Source organism: Periophthalmus magnuspinnatus, chromosome 19 (assembly GCF_009829125.3).
Source record: "Periophthalmus magnuspinnatus isolate fPerMag1 chromosome 19, fPerMag1.2.pri, whole genome shotgun sequence".
Lineage (NCBI taxonomy): Eukaryota > Metazoa > Chordata > Actinopteri > Gobiiformes > Gobiidae > Periophthalmus > Periophthalmus magnuspinnatus.
The window spans coordinates 17,515,208-17,530,021 of record NC_047144.1 but is presented as its reverse complement, the minus strand read 5'-3'; the positions used below and the strand labels follow the sequence as shown (position 1 = coordinate 17,530,021).

The 14,814-nt window shown below is 41.7% G+C and overlaps 1 protein-coding gene across 1 annotated transcript in view; it reads right to left on the bottom strand.

Moving 5' to 3' along the window:
• LOC117386889 (disintegrin and metalloproteinase domain-containing protein 12-like) overlaps positions 1-14,814 on the bottom strand; it is a 160,547-nt gene that overhangs the window by 79,363 nt on the left and 66,370 nt on the right. The window contains exon 4 of the mRNA XM_055229843.1: positions 1,312-1,390. Coding sequence (XP_055085818.1) covers positions 1,312-1,390 — 79 coding nt within the window. The remainder of the gene's footprint in view (positions 1-1,311; positions 1,391-14,814) is intronic.

Below are 14,814 nucleotides of genomic sequence, written 5' to 3'. Positions count from 1 at the left end.
ACACAAGGCTTTTCTTTAAACGGAGACATAATCCCGTCTGCTATAACTGGATTAGACTGTACTAAACCAATTAAGAAGCACAAGTGTGAAAATACATGTAAAACCATAGACTGTAAATATAAATGGGTCCCAAATAAGAAGCTCATGATCATGGGCGCGCTTCTGGCTCCAATTCACTTTCTATTGAAAAACTCTCTCTGTGATTGCTGCTGTCAGACTCGTCATTTTGGTCTTAAATGTTCATATTAACCCGCTCTACATGATACTAGTGTTTTTATTTCACTATTGTGTCTGTAAATGAAGATATGAACATTAATAACAGACAAATCAGGCGTCTTCTTCGCCACTTCATTTCATTGGAGCTGATCACTAAACTGTCTCTGTGTAAAACCCCTGACCCTGAACATTTTGGAGTCTGAAGAGTTATTTTTGTTCAGTTCTGGTGAGTCTGAGGTTTATTAAAAATGAACCACTTAAGGCTATTCTCTGAAATGTAATGTTACGTGCCCGTCTCACTGACCAGCTTTTTATCTTATTAAATATGAATCCACTCAAAAGTACAGAGCCATGAACCAAAATGGATTCTTTTCTACACATTTAATCCATCCCTAGTCCTGAAAAGCAGATGATGGAACAAGGAAAACCAAACAGAAAGTCATGGAACGAGATAAATTGTGAAAAAGAAATAGAAAGTGAAAGTGTAGTACAGTATTATTTTTTTTATTTAATTATTTTTATTATTTTTAATGTATTTTTATTTTATTTTATGTATTCAATTTAATTATAATTTTTTGTATTTTATATTTAAATGTATTTTTGTATTTATTTATTTATTTATTTCAATTTCTTTTCATTTAATTTGATCAGTGCTAGTGCTGTAAGTAGTATTAATAGTAGTAGTTATAGCAGTAGTTGAAGCCAAAGTGGTAACAATTTTTTAACAATGGCAAAAGATAACTGTCTCTCTAAAGAACATGGCGTACGGCTTATTATGCAGCGTCCCTCTTAGCGCAAAGTCAAGTGTTAGCGCTGTTGTGTTAGCGACAACAGCATCCACTCCAAAGGCTAAATGAAGGTTTCAAAGAGCGAACACAAATGTCTTTTCTGTCACTATTATTGTGTTTTAAGTGTCTGCAGAGTGTCCACAGTTTGCATTTGACCTGCTCTGGGTGTTAGCGTTAGCGTTAGCATTAGCCGCAGACGTCAACAGCGGCAGTGCTCGCGTCTATGGCTCCTGGTGCGGAAAACACTCCACACTCACACACACACATTCACATTAAAACAAACATAATAAAAGTGTTTGAAACATACAGTGAAGTTGTGAGAGCCGGTGACCGCGCTGCCGTCCTCCAGGTAATGGGTCTCCGTGTATGAACTCGCAAACAGCCCACTGCAAAAGAAAAGACATGAAGCTCCTGTCAGAACAAACCTGAGAAATCCCACTCAGACACAGTGAGAACATGCAAACCATAGCTACTGTCCAGGGTAGCTAGCTCCGCCTACTGCCGAATAAGGTCAATATATTGGAACAACTCTTATTAGTACATTAAGGCAAGGCAAGTTTATTTGTACAGCACTATTCGCACACAAAGTAATTCAAAGTGTTTTACAGAATAAGAAAGACATTAAATTCACAATACAACAAAGCGAAACATAAATAACCATCATAAAATGAACATTAAAAGAGAAGAGGTAGAATAAAACTCTTTCAGTCATATTCACAGATAAACAGAACCATTTGAGCCTGGATTTAAACGTTGTCAAAGTAGAGGTCTGTCTCATTCTTCAGGAAGAATGTTCCAGGTTTTAGCTGCAGAAAACTGAAATAATGATTCCCCATGTTTAGTCCTTGTTTAGTCCTGGTTTAGTCCTGGTTTAGTCCTGGTTTAGTCCTGGTTTAGTCCTGGTTTAGTCCTGGTGTAGTCCTGGTTTAGTCCTGGTTTAGTCCTGGTTTAGTCTTGGTTTAGTCCTTTTTTAGCCCTAGTTTAGCCCTGGTTATAGTCCTGGTTTAGTCCCGGCTTAGCCCATGTTTAGTCCTGGTTTAGTCCTGGCATAGCCCATGTTTAGTCCTGGTTTAGTCCTGGTTTAGTCCTGGTTTAGTCCTGGTTTAGTCCCGGCTTAGCCCATGTTTAGTCCTGGTTTAGTCCTGGTTTAGTCCTGGTTTAGTCCTGGTTTAGTCCTGGTTTAGTCCTGACTCTGGGACCAGCAGGAGGCCTCAGAGTATGAGATGGTTCATATGGCTCTAACATGTCAGAGATGTACTTTGGTGCATTAAAACATTTTATTATAATTATTGCTATAGTGTCTCCATTTGATGTTTTGACGTGTGCTCCTTCAGTTTGAGACCTTCTTTACTACGAGAGCTGTCAGTGAAACAACATGATCAATCCTCTCCCCTGACGTCTGTAGATGTTTCCAGCCCTCTGCCCCTGCTGTATTTTATCTCATCTATTTATGATCAGGCCTTGTATGAGCTGATTAAGTCCATGTGCATTGTGGGTAATGAATTATGGATTGATATTGAGTGGAATTTCACGGTGAGTTCATGGACTGTGAACGCGGTTGGTAAAATACACCGCTGAGACTCAGGGTCAGATGTGGTTTTCTGATTATTTCTCAATTTACTGTGTTATTACTGTTATGATACCAATTATGTCAACTCAATTTTGCGTCTCGTTTGTTTTAAAGGGTAGGTGTCTTAAAGGTGCACTACGTCACTTTTCCGCCACATTCTTGTCTCCATGGAGATGTTATTGTTACGGCATTAAACGTATCTACTGTTTCTTCACAGAGATAAGCAGGTGCTACCACAAGTATAGTTCACATGTCAGATCTGTGAAAAGGCAAACAACCCCTACATAGTATCTTAGTATAATTTATTACATGCAACATAGGTAGTTTAATGCCATACTGTGGAACATATTGGGTAAAACAATATTACCTCCACAGACCTTCCACCAAAAAAGTTACACAGTACTCTTTAAAGACGCAGGCACCATGGTGCTGCTAACAACAATTAGCATGCAAATAAAGCTCATCGAGGCTAGCAGTTATAGCGACCAATTTGAAGCCCAGTTCCAGCGTCATAGCAACCAAAGAGCCAATCTGGAGTGAAGCAGTTGAAGGTAACGCCCCTTCCCGCCCACACCACTGGTTTAGCAGGGAGCGCCCTTAGCAACGCTGTTAATCAAACCTGTTGTTAAGGCTAGCGGGAGCAACTTCGGGGAAAGAAGGTTCCTGTTATTAATGTTCATATCTTGATTTACAGACAAAACAGTGAAATAAAAACTCCAGGATCATGTAGAGCGGGTTAATACGAACATTTTAAGAACAAAATGACGAGTCTGACAGCAGCAGTTACAGAGAGAGGGACCACAGTTTTTCAATAGAAAGTGAATTGGAGCCAGAATCGATGAAGCTGGAAGTGCGCCCATGATCACTTCCCATTTGAAACGTGGCGGGTGGCAGGTTAGCTATGCCTCTTTATATAAACAGTTTATGGTTTGGCCCTAGATGATGCTTTTACAAAACATATTTAATTCCACATCTAGTTTTTAAAGCAGAAAATGAGTCTCTGTATTTCAAAATTTCAAAATTGTCAAAAATATGAACTTTAAAAGACAAAAATGTCCTTGAACTATGACTATGAGAATGAATTATTATCACTGTCTAAACATTGAAACTTTAATTTTCAAGTTTGTATTTCCTTATAATAAATACATAGTCATATTTTGGTGACATACTGTTTATAGTGGTCAAATATACTATCACAGTGTATAAATATGAACAGACTTACTCCCTCTTCACTGATGTTTCATAGTTTCAGTGAGAGCCAACGCCTCATGCAGTCATAACATTACATGATCTGTATGACTCTATAGCCCCGGTGGTCCCTGAATGTAAACAGGCCATATCTTTAAATGAAATATTACTGTGTATTTAAACAGAAGTGCAAAGAATGTACATTAGTGAGAAGGGAGTGGGAGAGTTTGAAAGGTTTATGTAAAAAATAAAGAGATTTGGAGTCATCAATTTGTTTTAAAAAAAGTCCAAGTTCAAGTAACATTAACGCAATAGAGACCGATGTTGTAACAATACTAAAATTACAATACTAAGATTTCAATATTAAGGAATAGATTCGATACTCGATACTGATTCCAATTCCAAAAACACTCTTTCTTTAGACAATATACTATAATGTTCCACATTAAATGTTGGTACTTTGTGTTCTATTCCCATGTGTCTTATATCTGTGTCTCAGTCGTCCATGCAGGTTCCACAGTGGTTCATAGACTAGACTGGACATAGACTAGTCAATGTGTCTTATGGTGCGTTCACTCCGGGGCGTCAAGGGCGTCCAGTTTACATTCAAAGTCTATGGTGGCCGCGCGTCTTGGCCGTCCTTCGTTTTTGTGGCGCGTCTTCAAGCGCCAGAGCGGAGAGGCTAGTCACGGACCCACGCCACAGAGCCGATCCCCTCCGTTGATGGGTTTTATGTGATAAATACACTAAAGCCACTCTCTCAACCTGGGCTGCAGCATTCACAAAGACACAGGGAAAACAAAACACCAAAAGGCACTCGCAGAACGCAACGGATGCAATGGCGTCCAGAGTGTCCAACGGTTTCTTGACGCCCCGGTGTGAACGCACCATTATACTTGTTCTGACACAGCTCAAGATCATTCTAGTGATATTAAGGAAAGGTTCATTTATCCTCTGTGAACTCTGTTAGCATGTTAGCAATTATCATTACAGTAGCTCAGTTGGTAGAGTGTTTGTCCACTGACCCACAGTTTGGCAGTGCAATTCCGGTTCCCACAGATGAATGCTGTCATTGTGTCGTTGGGCAAGACACTTGACCCTCCTCGTGTCTGTGTACACTGGTGTATGAATGTGTGTGTGAATGAGTGAGTGGTTCCTTGATGTAAAGCGCTTTGAGCCTTCAGACTCCCACTCCGCCCCTGTCCCATAGAGAACGTTTGAGACATAAGTCGCTCCTCACCTCTGTAAAGACGGGAACAGTCTCCAGATCAAAGTGGAAATTAAATCAGAAAAATCCAAATACTCTTGAGGTGTTTCTTGACTTTCAGCTCAGACTTTGCTTTTGTTCGGCTCCGCAATGTGAACATCTGCCACAACAACCTCAGCCTGACATCAGTTATAACAGTATCTGAGCAGCATGTGGCTAGCATGTGGTTAGCATGTGGTTAGCATGTGGCTAGCATCTGGAGCCTTTTAAAGGGGTTGGGGACTTGTTAGAATGATCTTGTACATTCTTGATCGACGACAAGGCGAAAGCATCCAACCACCAAGCTATAAAAGCATTATTTCAAACAGCTAGCATCAGACTTAGCTTAGTTTAACCACTGCAAACTCATAACCATGCAAAGTTCTACTCCCATGTGGTTGGAAATATACAGAAACATGCTACATAGGAAAAGGAAAATAGTTGGAAAATGTTTGGTTTGTTCCATAGAAACACAGAACAGTGAGTTATTGTGAACAGAATAATAATAATAATAATAATAATAATAATAATAATAATACATTTTATTTGTTAGGTGCCTTTCAAGGCTCTCAAGGTCACCGTACATCAAGACAATAAAACAGTGTAAAGTGATTAAAAATACATTAAAAAACAACAGAGGAGGTAGAGGAGCCAAAAAATGTAATGTCATGAGTAATGTTACTTCAGCATAGTATTACTCAAGTAGAAGTACAGTAGTGGTCGAAGAAATTACTTAAGTATGAGTAAAAATTTATTTAGGAAAAGTACTACTCAAGTTGGAATAACATATGAAGTAAACTGGTTTACTCCTGGTTCGGTCCTGGTTCAACCTTGGATTAGTCCTGGTTCAGTCCTGGTTCAGCCCTGGTTCAGCCCTGGTTTAGTCGTGGTTTAGTCCTGGTTCAACCCTGGTTCAGTCCTGATTCAGTCCTGGTTTAGTCCTGGTTCGGTCCTGGTTTAGTCCTGGTTCAGTCCTGGTTTAGTCCTGGTTCAGTCCTGGTTTAGTCCTGATTCAGTCCTGGTTTAGTCCTGGTTTAGTCCTGGTTCAGTCCTGGTTTAGTCCTGGTTCAGTCCTGGTTTAGTCCTGGTTCAGTCCTGGTTTAGTCCTGATTCAGTCCTGGTTTAGTCCTGATTCAGTCCTGGTTTAGTCCTGGTTTAGTCCTGGTTCAGTCCTGGTTTAGTCCTGGTTCAGTCCTGGTTTAGTCCTGGTTCAGTCCTGGTTTAGTCCTGATTCAGTCCTGGTTCAGTCCTGGTTTAGTCCTGGTTCAGTCCTGGTTTAGTCCTGATTCAGTCCTGGTTCAGTCCTGGTTTAGTCCTGGTTCGGTCCTGGTTTAGTCCTGGTTCAGTCCTGGTTTAGTCCTGGTTCAGCCCTGGTTCAGTCTTGGTAGAAGTACAAAGTAGTGGTCCAAGGAAGTACTCAAGTAAAAGGACTGTTACACTGTACAATATATTACTCAAGTAAAAGTAAAAGTATTCTTTAAATTCTTTAAAAGTTTACTCGAGTAAATGTAACAGCACATTTTGGTATGACATCACTGGCAGCACGAGTGAAGATCACACTTAATCTGTGTAGAACGACTGAATAAAATGTAATTGTTCCAAGATGAGCCATAATAAAGAAAAGTCCCAGTGCGATTACGTTTGGAGGAAACAATGAGATCTGTGAAGCTCTGACACATGAAGTAAAGTGTCTGTGCACGCGGAGTCAGCTAAAAAGTCCCATCATGTGGCTTTAGAATTCAATTAAAATTTATAATAATATGAGTCACTTTTTACACTGGGGAGAGATGAAGGCGATACAGAACATAGATATGCAGGACACACATACACACACACACGCACACATGCTATACAGACACAAACACACACAAACACACACACACACACACTGCCAGTCACATTCATAGACTGTGTAAAGAAGTGGATTAAGTGAGTATGAATTCCGACCGTGAGTATCATGGCAACCAAAGAGCCAATCCAGAAAGAGGCTGTTGAAGGTCACACCCCTCCCCGCTCACACAGCTGGTTTATCAGGGAGCGAGCGCTGAGCAACGCTGTCAATCAAACCTGTTGCTAACGCTAGTGGGAGTGACGTCAGGGAAAAGAAGGCGCCTGATTTGTCTGTTATTAATGTTCATATCTTGATTTACAGACACAATAGTGAAATAAAAACTCCAGGATCATGTAGAGCGGGTTAATACGAACATTTTAAGACCTAAACAACGAGTCTGACAGCAGCAGTTACAGAGAGAGGGGCCAAAGTTTTTCAATAGAAAGTGAATTGGAGCCAGAGTCGATAGAGCTGGAAGCGCGCCCAAGATCACTTCCTGTACAGTCTATGATTTTGAGTAATTAAAACTCCTCCTGTACTTCAATGAATGTAGAATATTCCAGGCAAAGCAATATCATCTCCATAGAGACAAGCAGGTGACAAAGCCTCCATCAGAAAAGTTACACAGTGGACCTTTAAATGGGAAATGGTCACAAATTTATATAGCACTTTCTCATCTTCAAGGCTCACTCACTCATTCACACACACATTCATACACCAGTGTACACAGACACTGGGGGCGAGGAGGATTTAGTGTCTTGCCCAAGGACACAACAACAGCATTCATCTGTGGGAGCTGGAATCGAACCGCCAACCTTCAGATCAGTGGACAGACGCTCTACCAACTGTAATTAATGTAATGAAGGTAAAAGCTAATCGTTCCAAGACGTCGTGTACTAAACTTTATTCTTCTATCTTATTTTATTAAACTGTTTCTTGGCAACTAATCAGCTGCTTTAGCCACAACAAAACAAACAACATTAATGAATGCAAAGTACTTAAAGAGTTTTAATTAAATGGAAGAAACCAACGACGAATTAGTCTGAAGCTATTACATGTTTGGAAAGAGTTCAAATGTTTGAGCTGGAACAAAAGAACCTGAGTATTTACAAAGAGCGGAATTCTGTGAGACGCAGTGTGCCTCCCTCACAGGGAATTATATGTTTAATAATCCTGGTTTAAAACTGGTTTAGAACCGGTTTAGCCCCGGTTTAGAACTGGTTTAGAACTGGTTTAGAACTGGTTTAGTCTTGGTTTAGTCCCAGTTTAGAACTGGTTTAGTACTGGTTTAATCCTGGTTTAAAATTGGTTTAGTCCTGGTTTAAAACTGCTTTAGTCCCGGTTTAGTACTGGTTTAAAACTGGTTTAGTCCCTGTTAAGTCCAGTTTTAGTCTCTGTTTAGTCCTGGTTTGGCCTTGTACTGGTTTAGATCAGGTTCAGTCCTAGTTCAGTCCTAGTGTAGTCCCGATTTTGTACTGGTTCACTCCTGGTTTAGTCCTCGCTTAATCCTGGTCCTGTCTCTATTCATTTAGGAACAATTTAGCCCTGGATCAGTTCTGGTTTGGTCCTGGTTTAGTTCTGTTTGGTCCTGGTTTAGTCCTGGTTTAGTCCTTATTTAGTCTTGGTTCAATTCTGGTTCAGTTCTGGTTCAGTCCTGGTTCAGACCTGGTTAAGTCCTGACTCAGTTCTGACTCAGTCCAAATCATAACTCAGACAGTTCCTCTTACATGAGTCATTTCTTGGACCACCACTTTGTACTTGTAGTCTATCATTTTTACACTACACACAACACAGTACTACAACAACACTCACGTACAATTTCCCAGAACTCCACCTAATTCTGCTTTTTTATACATTTACTACAATGTTCCTCCTCCACTTGTGCCCACATATGTAAATCCTGCCCTCAGCCGGTCCAAAGCTCTCCCTCTGCATCCATCAAACACACAACCACCAGTCAAACACATTACGTCTCTAATCCACCAATGACAGCCCTGTTTACTCCTCACTCTGATCTAATCCACCAATGACAGCCCTGTTTACTCCTCACTCTGATCTAATCCACCAATGACAGCCCTGTTTACCTGTTACCGTGGAGTTTATGAGGAGGGGAGTATTCTGAACGCGGCGTCACCCCAGGGGCAGTCTGTACATGTGTGGTACTATAATCAACAAGACGACTGCCAAGGAAAACAAACGGTTCTGCTAATCTGACAAATGCGTACATAAAGGGGAGGAGGTGATAGAGCGAAAGTCGGCGTTTGGTTCACGCGTCGATCGGCCAAAACAATATGGCCGCCAGCGAAAAACGACATGGACTTTGGATTGTGCGGAATGGCAACGTAATCTTTCACTTCTTTTAACGCTCCGCCAAAAAAACATACCTGGAGTTGTGTTTTTTTCATTCACACACGCTTTGTTATTAGTCTGTCTACATCTCCAAAGCTCAAAATGCTCTGTTCCACCTTGTGATGTCATGAAGTGGTAGATTTCAAGTTAACATTTCCTTTTACCTTTAGTTCAGTAGAGATTGGAAATTCCGAGGCTGAAACGATCCAAATGATTCTAGTGAAGGTGTGTGGAGTTTAAAAACCCAGTGGAGCACTTCCTGTATTACCACATGATGACATCACAAGGTGGAACAGAGTGTTTTCTGCTTGAGAAAAGAACTCAAAACAAAACACAACTCCAGGCCTGTTTGTGATGAGGAAACAACATTAGAACATACAATTTAACACCGTATCATTTCAACGCATTAAAGGGGCACTATGTAACTTCTGCCACCTGTTTGTCTCCATGGAGATATTACGGCTTTCCTGGAATATTGCACAGTATGGAATTTAATTATCTTCATGGAGAGTTGCAGTTCAGATCTGTGGAAAGGCGACTCTGCTCACAGTAAGAATGTGTGTTTGCTGTTGATATAGATCAGATTAATGCCATACTGTGAACATTCCAGTCACAGCAATAACATCTCCATGGTGACAAGCTGGTCGCAAACTGCCAGCAGAAAAGTCACGTAATGTGTCTTTAAGTTAAATATTGCTATTTTTTTTAATCGTTATCAACAAATGTGGATGGAAAAAATTCATTAGCACAAGTGATATTAAAATTTTGAACTATTTCAATACTAAGGAATAGACTCGATACTCGATACTTGATTCTGATTCCACGATGTACGAGTCTATGTGAGGAGAGGAAGGAGGGAGGAGAGATAGTAAAGGAATGGAGAGAGGGAGAGAGAGTGATGGAGGAGGAGAGAGAGGAAGGAGAGGGATAGTGGGAGAGGAAGGAGGTAAAACAATGAGGAGAAAGAGAGAGGAGCGAGGAAGAGGAGAGGAGAGAAGGTAAAAGAATGGAGAGAGGGAGAGAGATGAGAGAAAGAGGAGAAATAGAGGGAAGATGAGGAGAGGGATAGTGGGAGAGAAAGGAAGTAAAACAATGGGAAGGGAGAGGAGGAAGGAAGAGGAGAGGAAAGGAGTAGGAGAGAGAAGATGATGAGAGGGATAGTGGGAGAGGAAGGAGGTAAAACAATGGGGAGAAAGAGAAGAGGGAGGAAGAGGAGGGAGAGGAGAGAGGGTAAAAGAATGGAGAGAGGGAGAGAAACAAGGAAAGATAAGAGCAAAGAGGAAAAATAGAGGGAAGAGGAGAGAGGGATAGTGGAAGAGGAAGGAGGTAAAACAATGGAGAAAGAGAGGAGGGAGGAAGAGGAGAGGAAAGAGGAGGAACAGAGGGAAGAGGAGGAGAGAGAGGAAAGAAAGAGTGTGAAAGAATGTAGGGAGAGAAAAGAGAGAGCGAGGAGGAGAAGAGAGGAAAGAGAAAGGGCCGTATACTAGTCTGTGTGTCTTATACTTGTGAAAGATACAGCTCAACATCATTATAAACATATTCAGGAAAGAGTCGTTTCTGTCCAGTTAATGAGACTTTTTTAGTATCAATACTTGCAAAAAATGAGTATCTAGTTTCGATACTAGTTTTAATATCGATTAGTATCTGATTCTCGATACTTTTGACAGCCCTACACTTCAAACAGCTTAGGGACATTGACGCTGGTTGGAAAAAGGAACAATTAGCAACCATTTATTTTTTTCTTTCTCTCAAGTTTAATTATCGTCGTATGACACAGTCCGAGTTTGACAAGAGCAAATCCCATAATTACTTTGTTTACACGTCGTCACTGTGGCTTCACGCCAAACAGAACAAACATGGAGGAGCTGACGGCAACACGGTCAATCAAACCTGGTGCTACACTAACGGGAGCGACCTCGGGGAAAGAAGGAGCCTGATTTGTCTGTTATTAATGTTCATATGTTAATTTACAGACAAAATAGTGAAATAAAAACCCCAGGATCATGTAGAGCGGGTTAATACGAACATTTAAGACCAAAATGGCGAGTCCGACAGCAGCAGTTACAGAGAAAGGGGCCACGGTTTTTCAATAGAAAGTGAACAGCAGCCAGAAGTGCGCCCACGATCACTTTCTTTTTGGTACGCGGTGGCTAGCAGGTTAGCTATGTACATTTATATATACAGTCTATGGTTGAGCGTGAGGCTGTCGGAGGAGGAGAGGAACAGACGGGACGTAATGGGAAACATCGATATGAACTCAAATGTCACACACAAATGCCACCGGTTCATTTACGCAGCCCAATTAACTTCAGATGAGACGTTGAAGGTCCTGCCTTTGCAAATGATAGAGAAATACTGTAGAGAAATACTACAAACACTTTAAATGTCAGTGTGTACAGAGACGGGTAAGAGGGGCAGGGGGCGTTTTTACTACTGTAACTGCAGTTAAGGAACATCTCATTACAACAGGCTGATAATGTTTCTAAAAGCAGCATTTACTGGAGATACTGGTAGGTTCAGTCCTGGTTTAGTTCTGGAGTAGTCCTGGTATACTTTGGGCTAAGTCTTGGTTCAGTCCTGGCTCTGTCCTGGTGTAGTTCCAGTTTAGTCCTGGTTTAGCCCTAGTTATATCCTGATTTAGTCTTTTTTGGTCTGGATCAGTCCTGGTTTGGACCAAGTTTAGTCCTGGTTCATCCTGAGAAACTGGAACTAAACCAAGACTACATCAGGTCTAAACTAAGAATAGAACTGGACCAAACAAAGTCTACATCAGGACTAAACTGGGACTAAAGCAAGACAAGTTCAGTCCTGGTTCAGTCCTGGTTCAGTCCTGGTTTAGTCCTTATTTAGTCTTGGTTCAGTCCTGGTTCAGTCCTGGCTCTGTCCTAGTGTAATTCCAGTTTAGTCCTGGTTCATCCTGGCTTAGGCCTGGTCTAGTCTTGGCTTTGACCTAATTAAATCCTGGTTTAGTCTTTTTTGGTCTGGTTCAGTCCTGGTTTGGACCCGGTTTAGTCCTGGTTCATCCTGGGAAGCTGGAACTAAACCAAGACTAGAACTGGACCACACATCACATCAGGACTAAACTGCGTATTTCATTGTTTTGTGAGCTCAAAGTGTTTTATTTATACTACCTCTGCCTATTACCCTTTCATTGCTTTTGGCGTCCTGTTATACGCAACATTTTGAGGATTTATTACCGTCCATAAGTGTTTAATAATTAGTTTTAAGTTGTTTATCGCTACGGCAACGGTCTTAAATGTTTATCATTCCCTTTCTCCTCCTCCCTTTCTTTTTGAGGAGGACAACAGATGGAAATTAGCATCCTATAAGTTTGAACCATGTAGAAAATTGTACTGTACACTGTCTGGTTAAATTAATGAAACAAATGAAAGGAAAAGTCAGAAATCCATAGATATTCCAGGGAGATGACAGATGCCTCCATCCCCCCATCCCTCCTCCTGCAGTAAAGACACAAACACCAACCACTCAAGCAACAAATAGGAAAAATCCATCCTATAAACAGTTACATTTATCTTCGTTAAACAAGTGAGTGTTTGATATTTTCAAACTCCCTCGGGGGCGTCCACATTTCAAACAGAAATCTCTGGTTGATTACACAAGAAAAACCAGCTTAAAGAGGCATAAAAATACACTTCTATAGTCTACAACCCTCCATTAGGCGTCCAACCAGGCAACGCCACGACCAGGCTCCAAAACTATAGGCTTCAAAACCAGGCTCCAAAACCAGGACCAGGCTCCAAAACCAGGACCAGGCTCCAAAACCAGGACCAGGCTCCAAAACCAGGCTCCAAAACCAGGACCAGGCTCCAAAACCAGGCTCCAAAACCAGGACCAGGCTCCAAAACTATAAGCTCCAAAACCAGGCTCCAAAACCAGGACCAGGCTTCAAAACCAGGCTCCAAAACCAGGCTCCAAAACCAGGACCAGGCTCCAAAACCAGGCTCCAAAACCAGGACCAGGCTCCAAAACTATAAGCTCCAAAACCAGGCTCCAAAACCAGGACCAGGCTTCAAAACCAGGCTCCAAAACCAGGCTCCAAAACCAGGCTCCAAAACCAGGACCAGGCTTCAAAACCAGGCTCCAAAACCAGGACCAGGCTCCAAAACTATAAGCTCCAAAACCAGGTTCCAAAACCAGGCTCCAAAACCAGGCTCCAAAACTAAGACCAGGCTCCAAAACTAAGATCAGGCTAAAAAACTAAGACCAGGCTCCAAAATCAAGCTCCAAAATCAGACAGCAAAACATAGACTGTATAAAGAAGTGGACCAAGTGAGTGTGACGTCACCCACAGCGTTCGGCTCCAGTCAAATGAAGCTCATCAAAGCTAAAGGTTATAAGGGCCAATTTGGAGCCGAGTTCTGACCGTGAGTATCAGAGCAAACAAAGAGCCAATCCAGAGCGAGGCTGTTGAAGGTAACGCCCCTTCCCGCTCGCATCACTGGTTTAGCAGAGAGCGGGTGCTTAGCAACACTGTCAATCAAACCTGCTGCTAACGCTAGTGGAAACAACCTCAGGGAAAGAAAGCACCTGAATTTTCTGTTATTAATGTTCATATCTTGATTTACAGACACAATAGTGAAATAAAAACCCCAGGATCATGTAGAGCGGGTTAATACGAACATTTAAGACCAAAATGACGAGTCTGGCAGCAGCAGTTACAGAGAGAGGGGCCACAGTTTTTTTGTAAAAAGTGGAGCCAGAGTCGATGGAACGACTCTGGCTCCACGTGTTTGGAACGTGGCGGCTACAGGTTAGCTATGTCCATTTATATATACAGTCTGTGTGTTCAGCTCATACTGTGGAGTGCATAAACCGCTGCTGTGGTCCTTCACAAACAGGGTTGAATCCACATATGTTTCTTATTTTTGTGTCATTTTTGCTCTGCATAAAAGCTTGTTGTTTTCATAATGACACAGCATTTTATCATGTGGCGTTTGCATCGTCCTGGGAAATATTTCTGTAAAAACTTGACGTGTGTGGTGTCTCTATTCTTCCTGTGAGTGGGGCAAAATGTTTTTATATAGAAAGTGAATCAATGCAGCCGGAAGCGCCCACATGCTCACTTCCTATTTGAAAAGCGCTGGCTAGCAGGTTAGCTACGTCCATTTATACCGACAGTCTATGCTTCAAAACCAGGCCGCAATATCCTGCAGCAAAACTAGGCCTCAAACGGTGACACATTCACTTGAAACCCCTCTTTCCGCTCACATATTGTGAATAACTATAATTAACTCGCCAATACTGGTACAATGCGAGCGTCCTTCCCAGCTCCGCAACTGGAATCACTATGGAGACAAGGGCTTTGAAAAGTCCCATTAAACTCAGACAAGCTAATTGCGCAGTTGTGTCTGGTTAAATGCCCTGAACATGATTATTTTATGTGTTTGAGATAAATGTGTCAGCGCAGATGTTTGGTACAAGCAGCTCTTCAGGTCATAACACATCTGCTGTGAGCTGTCTGCGTCTACTACTGCGTTTTACCGTTTGAGAATCAGGAAGTGTGCACTTAGCATGATAGCTGTCGTTACCATTACGTCAACTAACATCAAAACTGGGGGGACAGCGGCTCAGTTGGTAGAGAGCGTAGAGCATTTTTAGAGTGTTT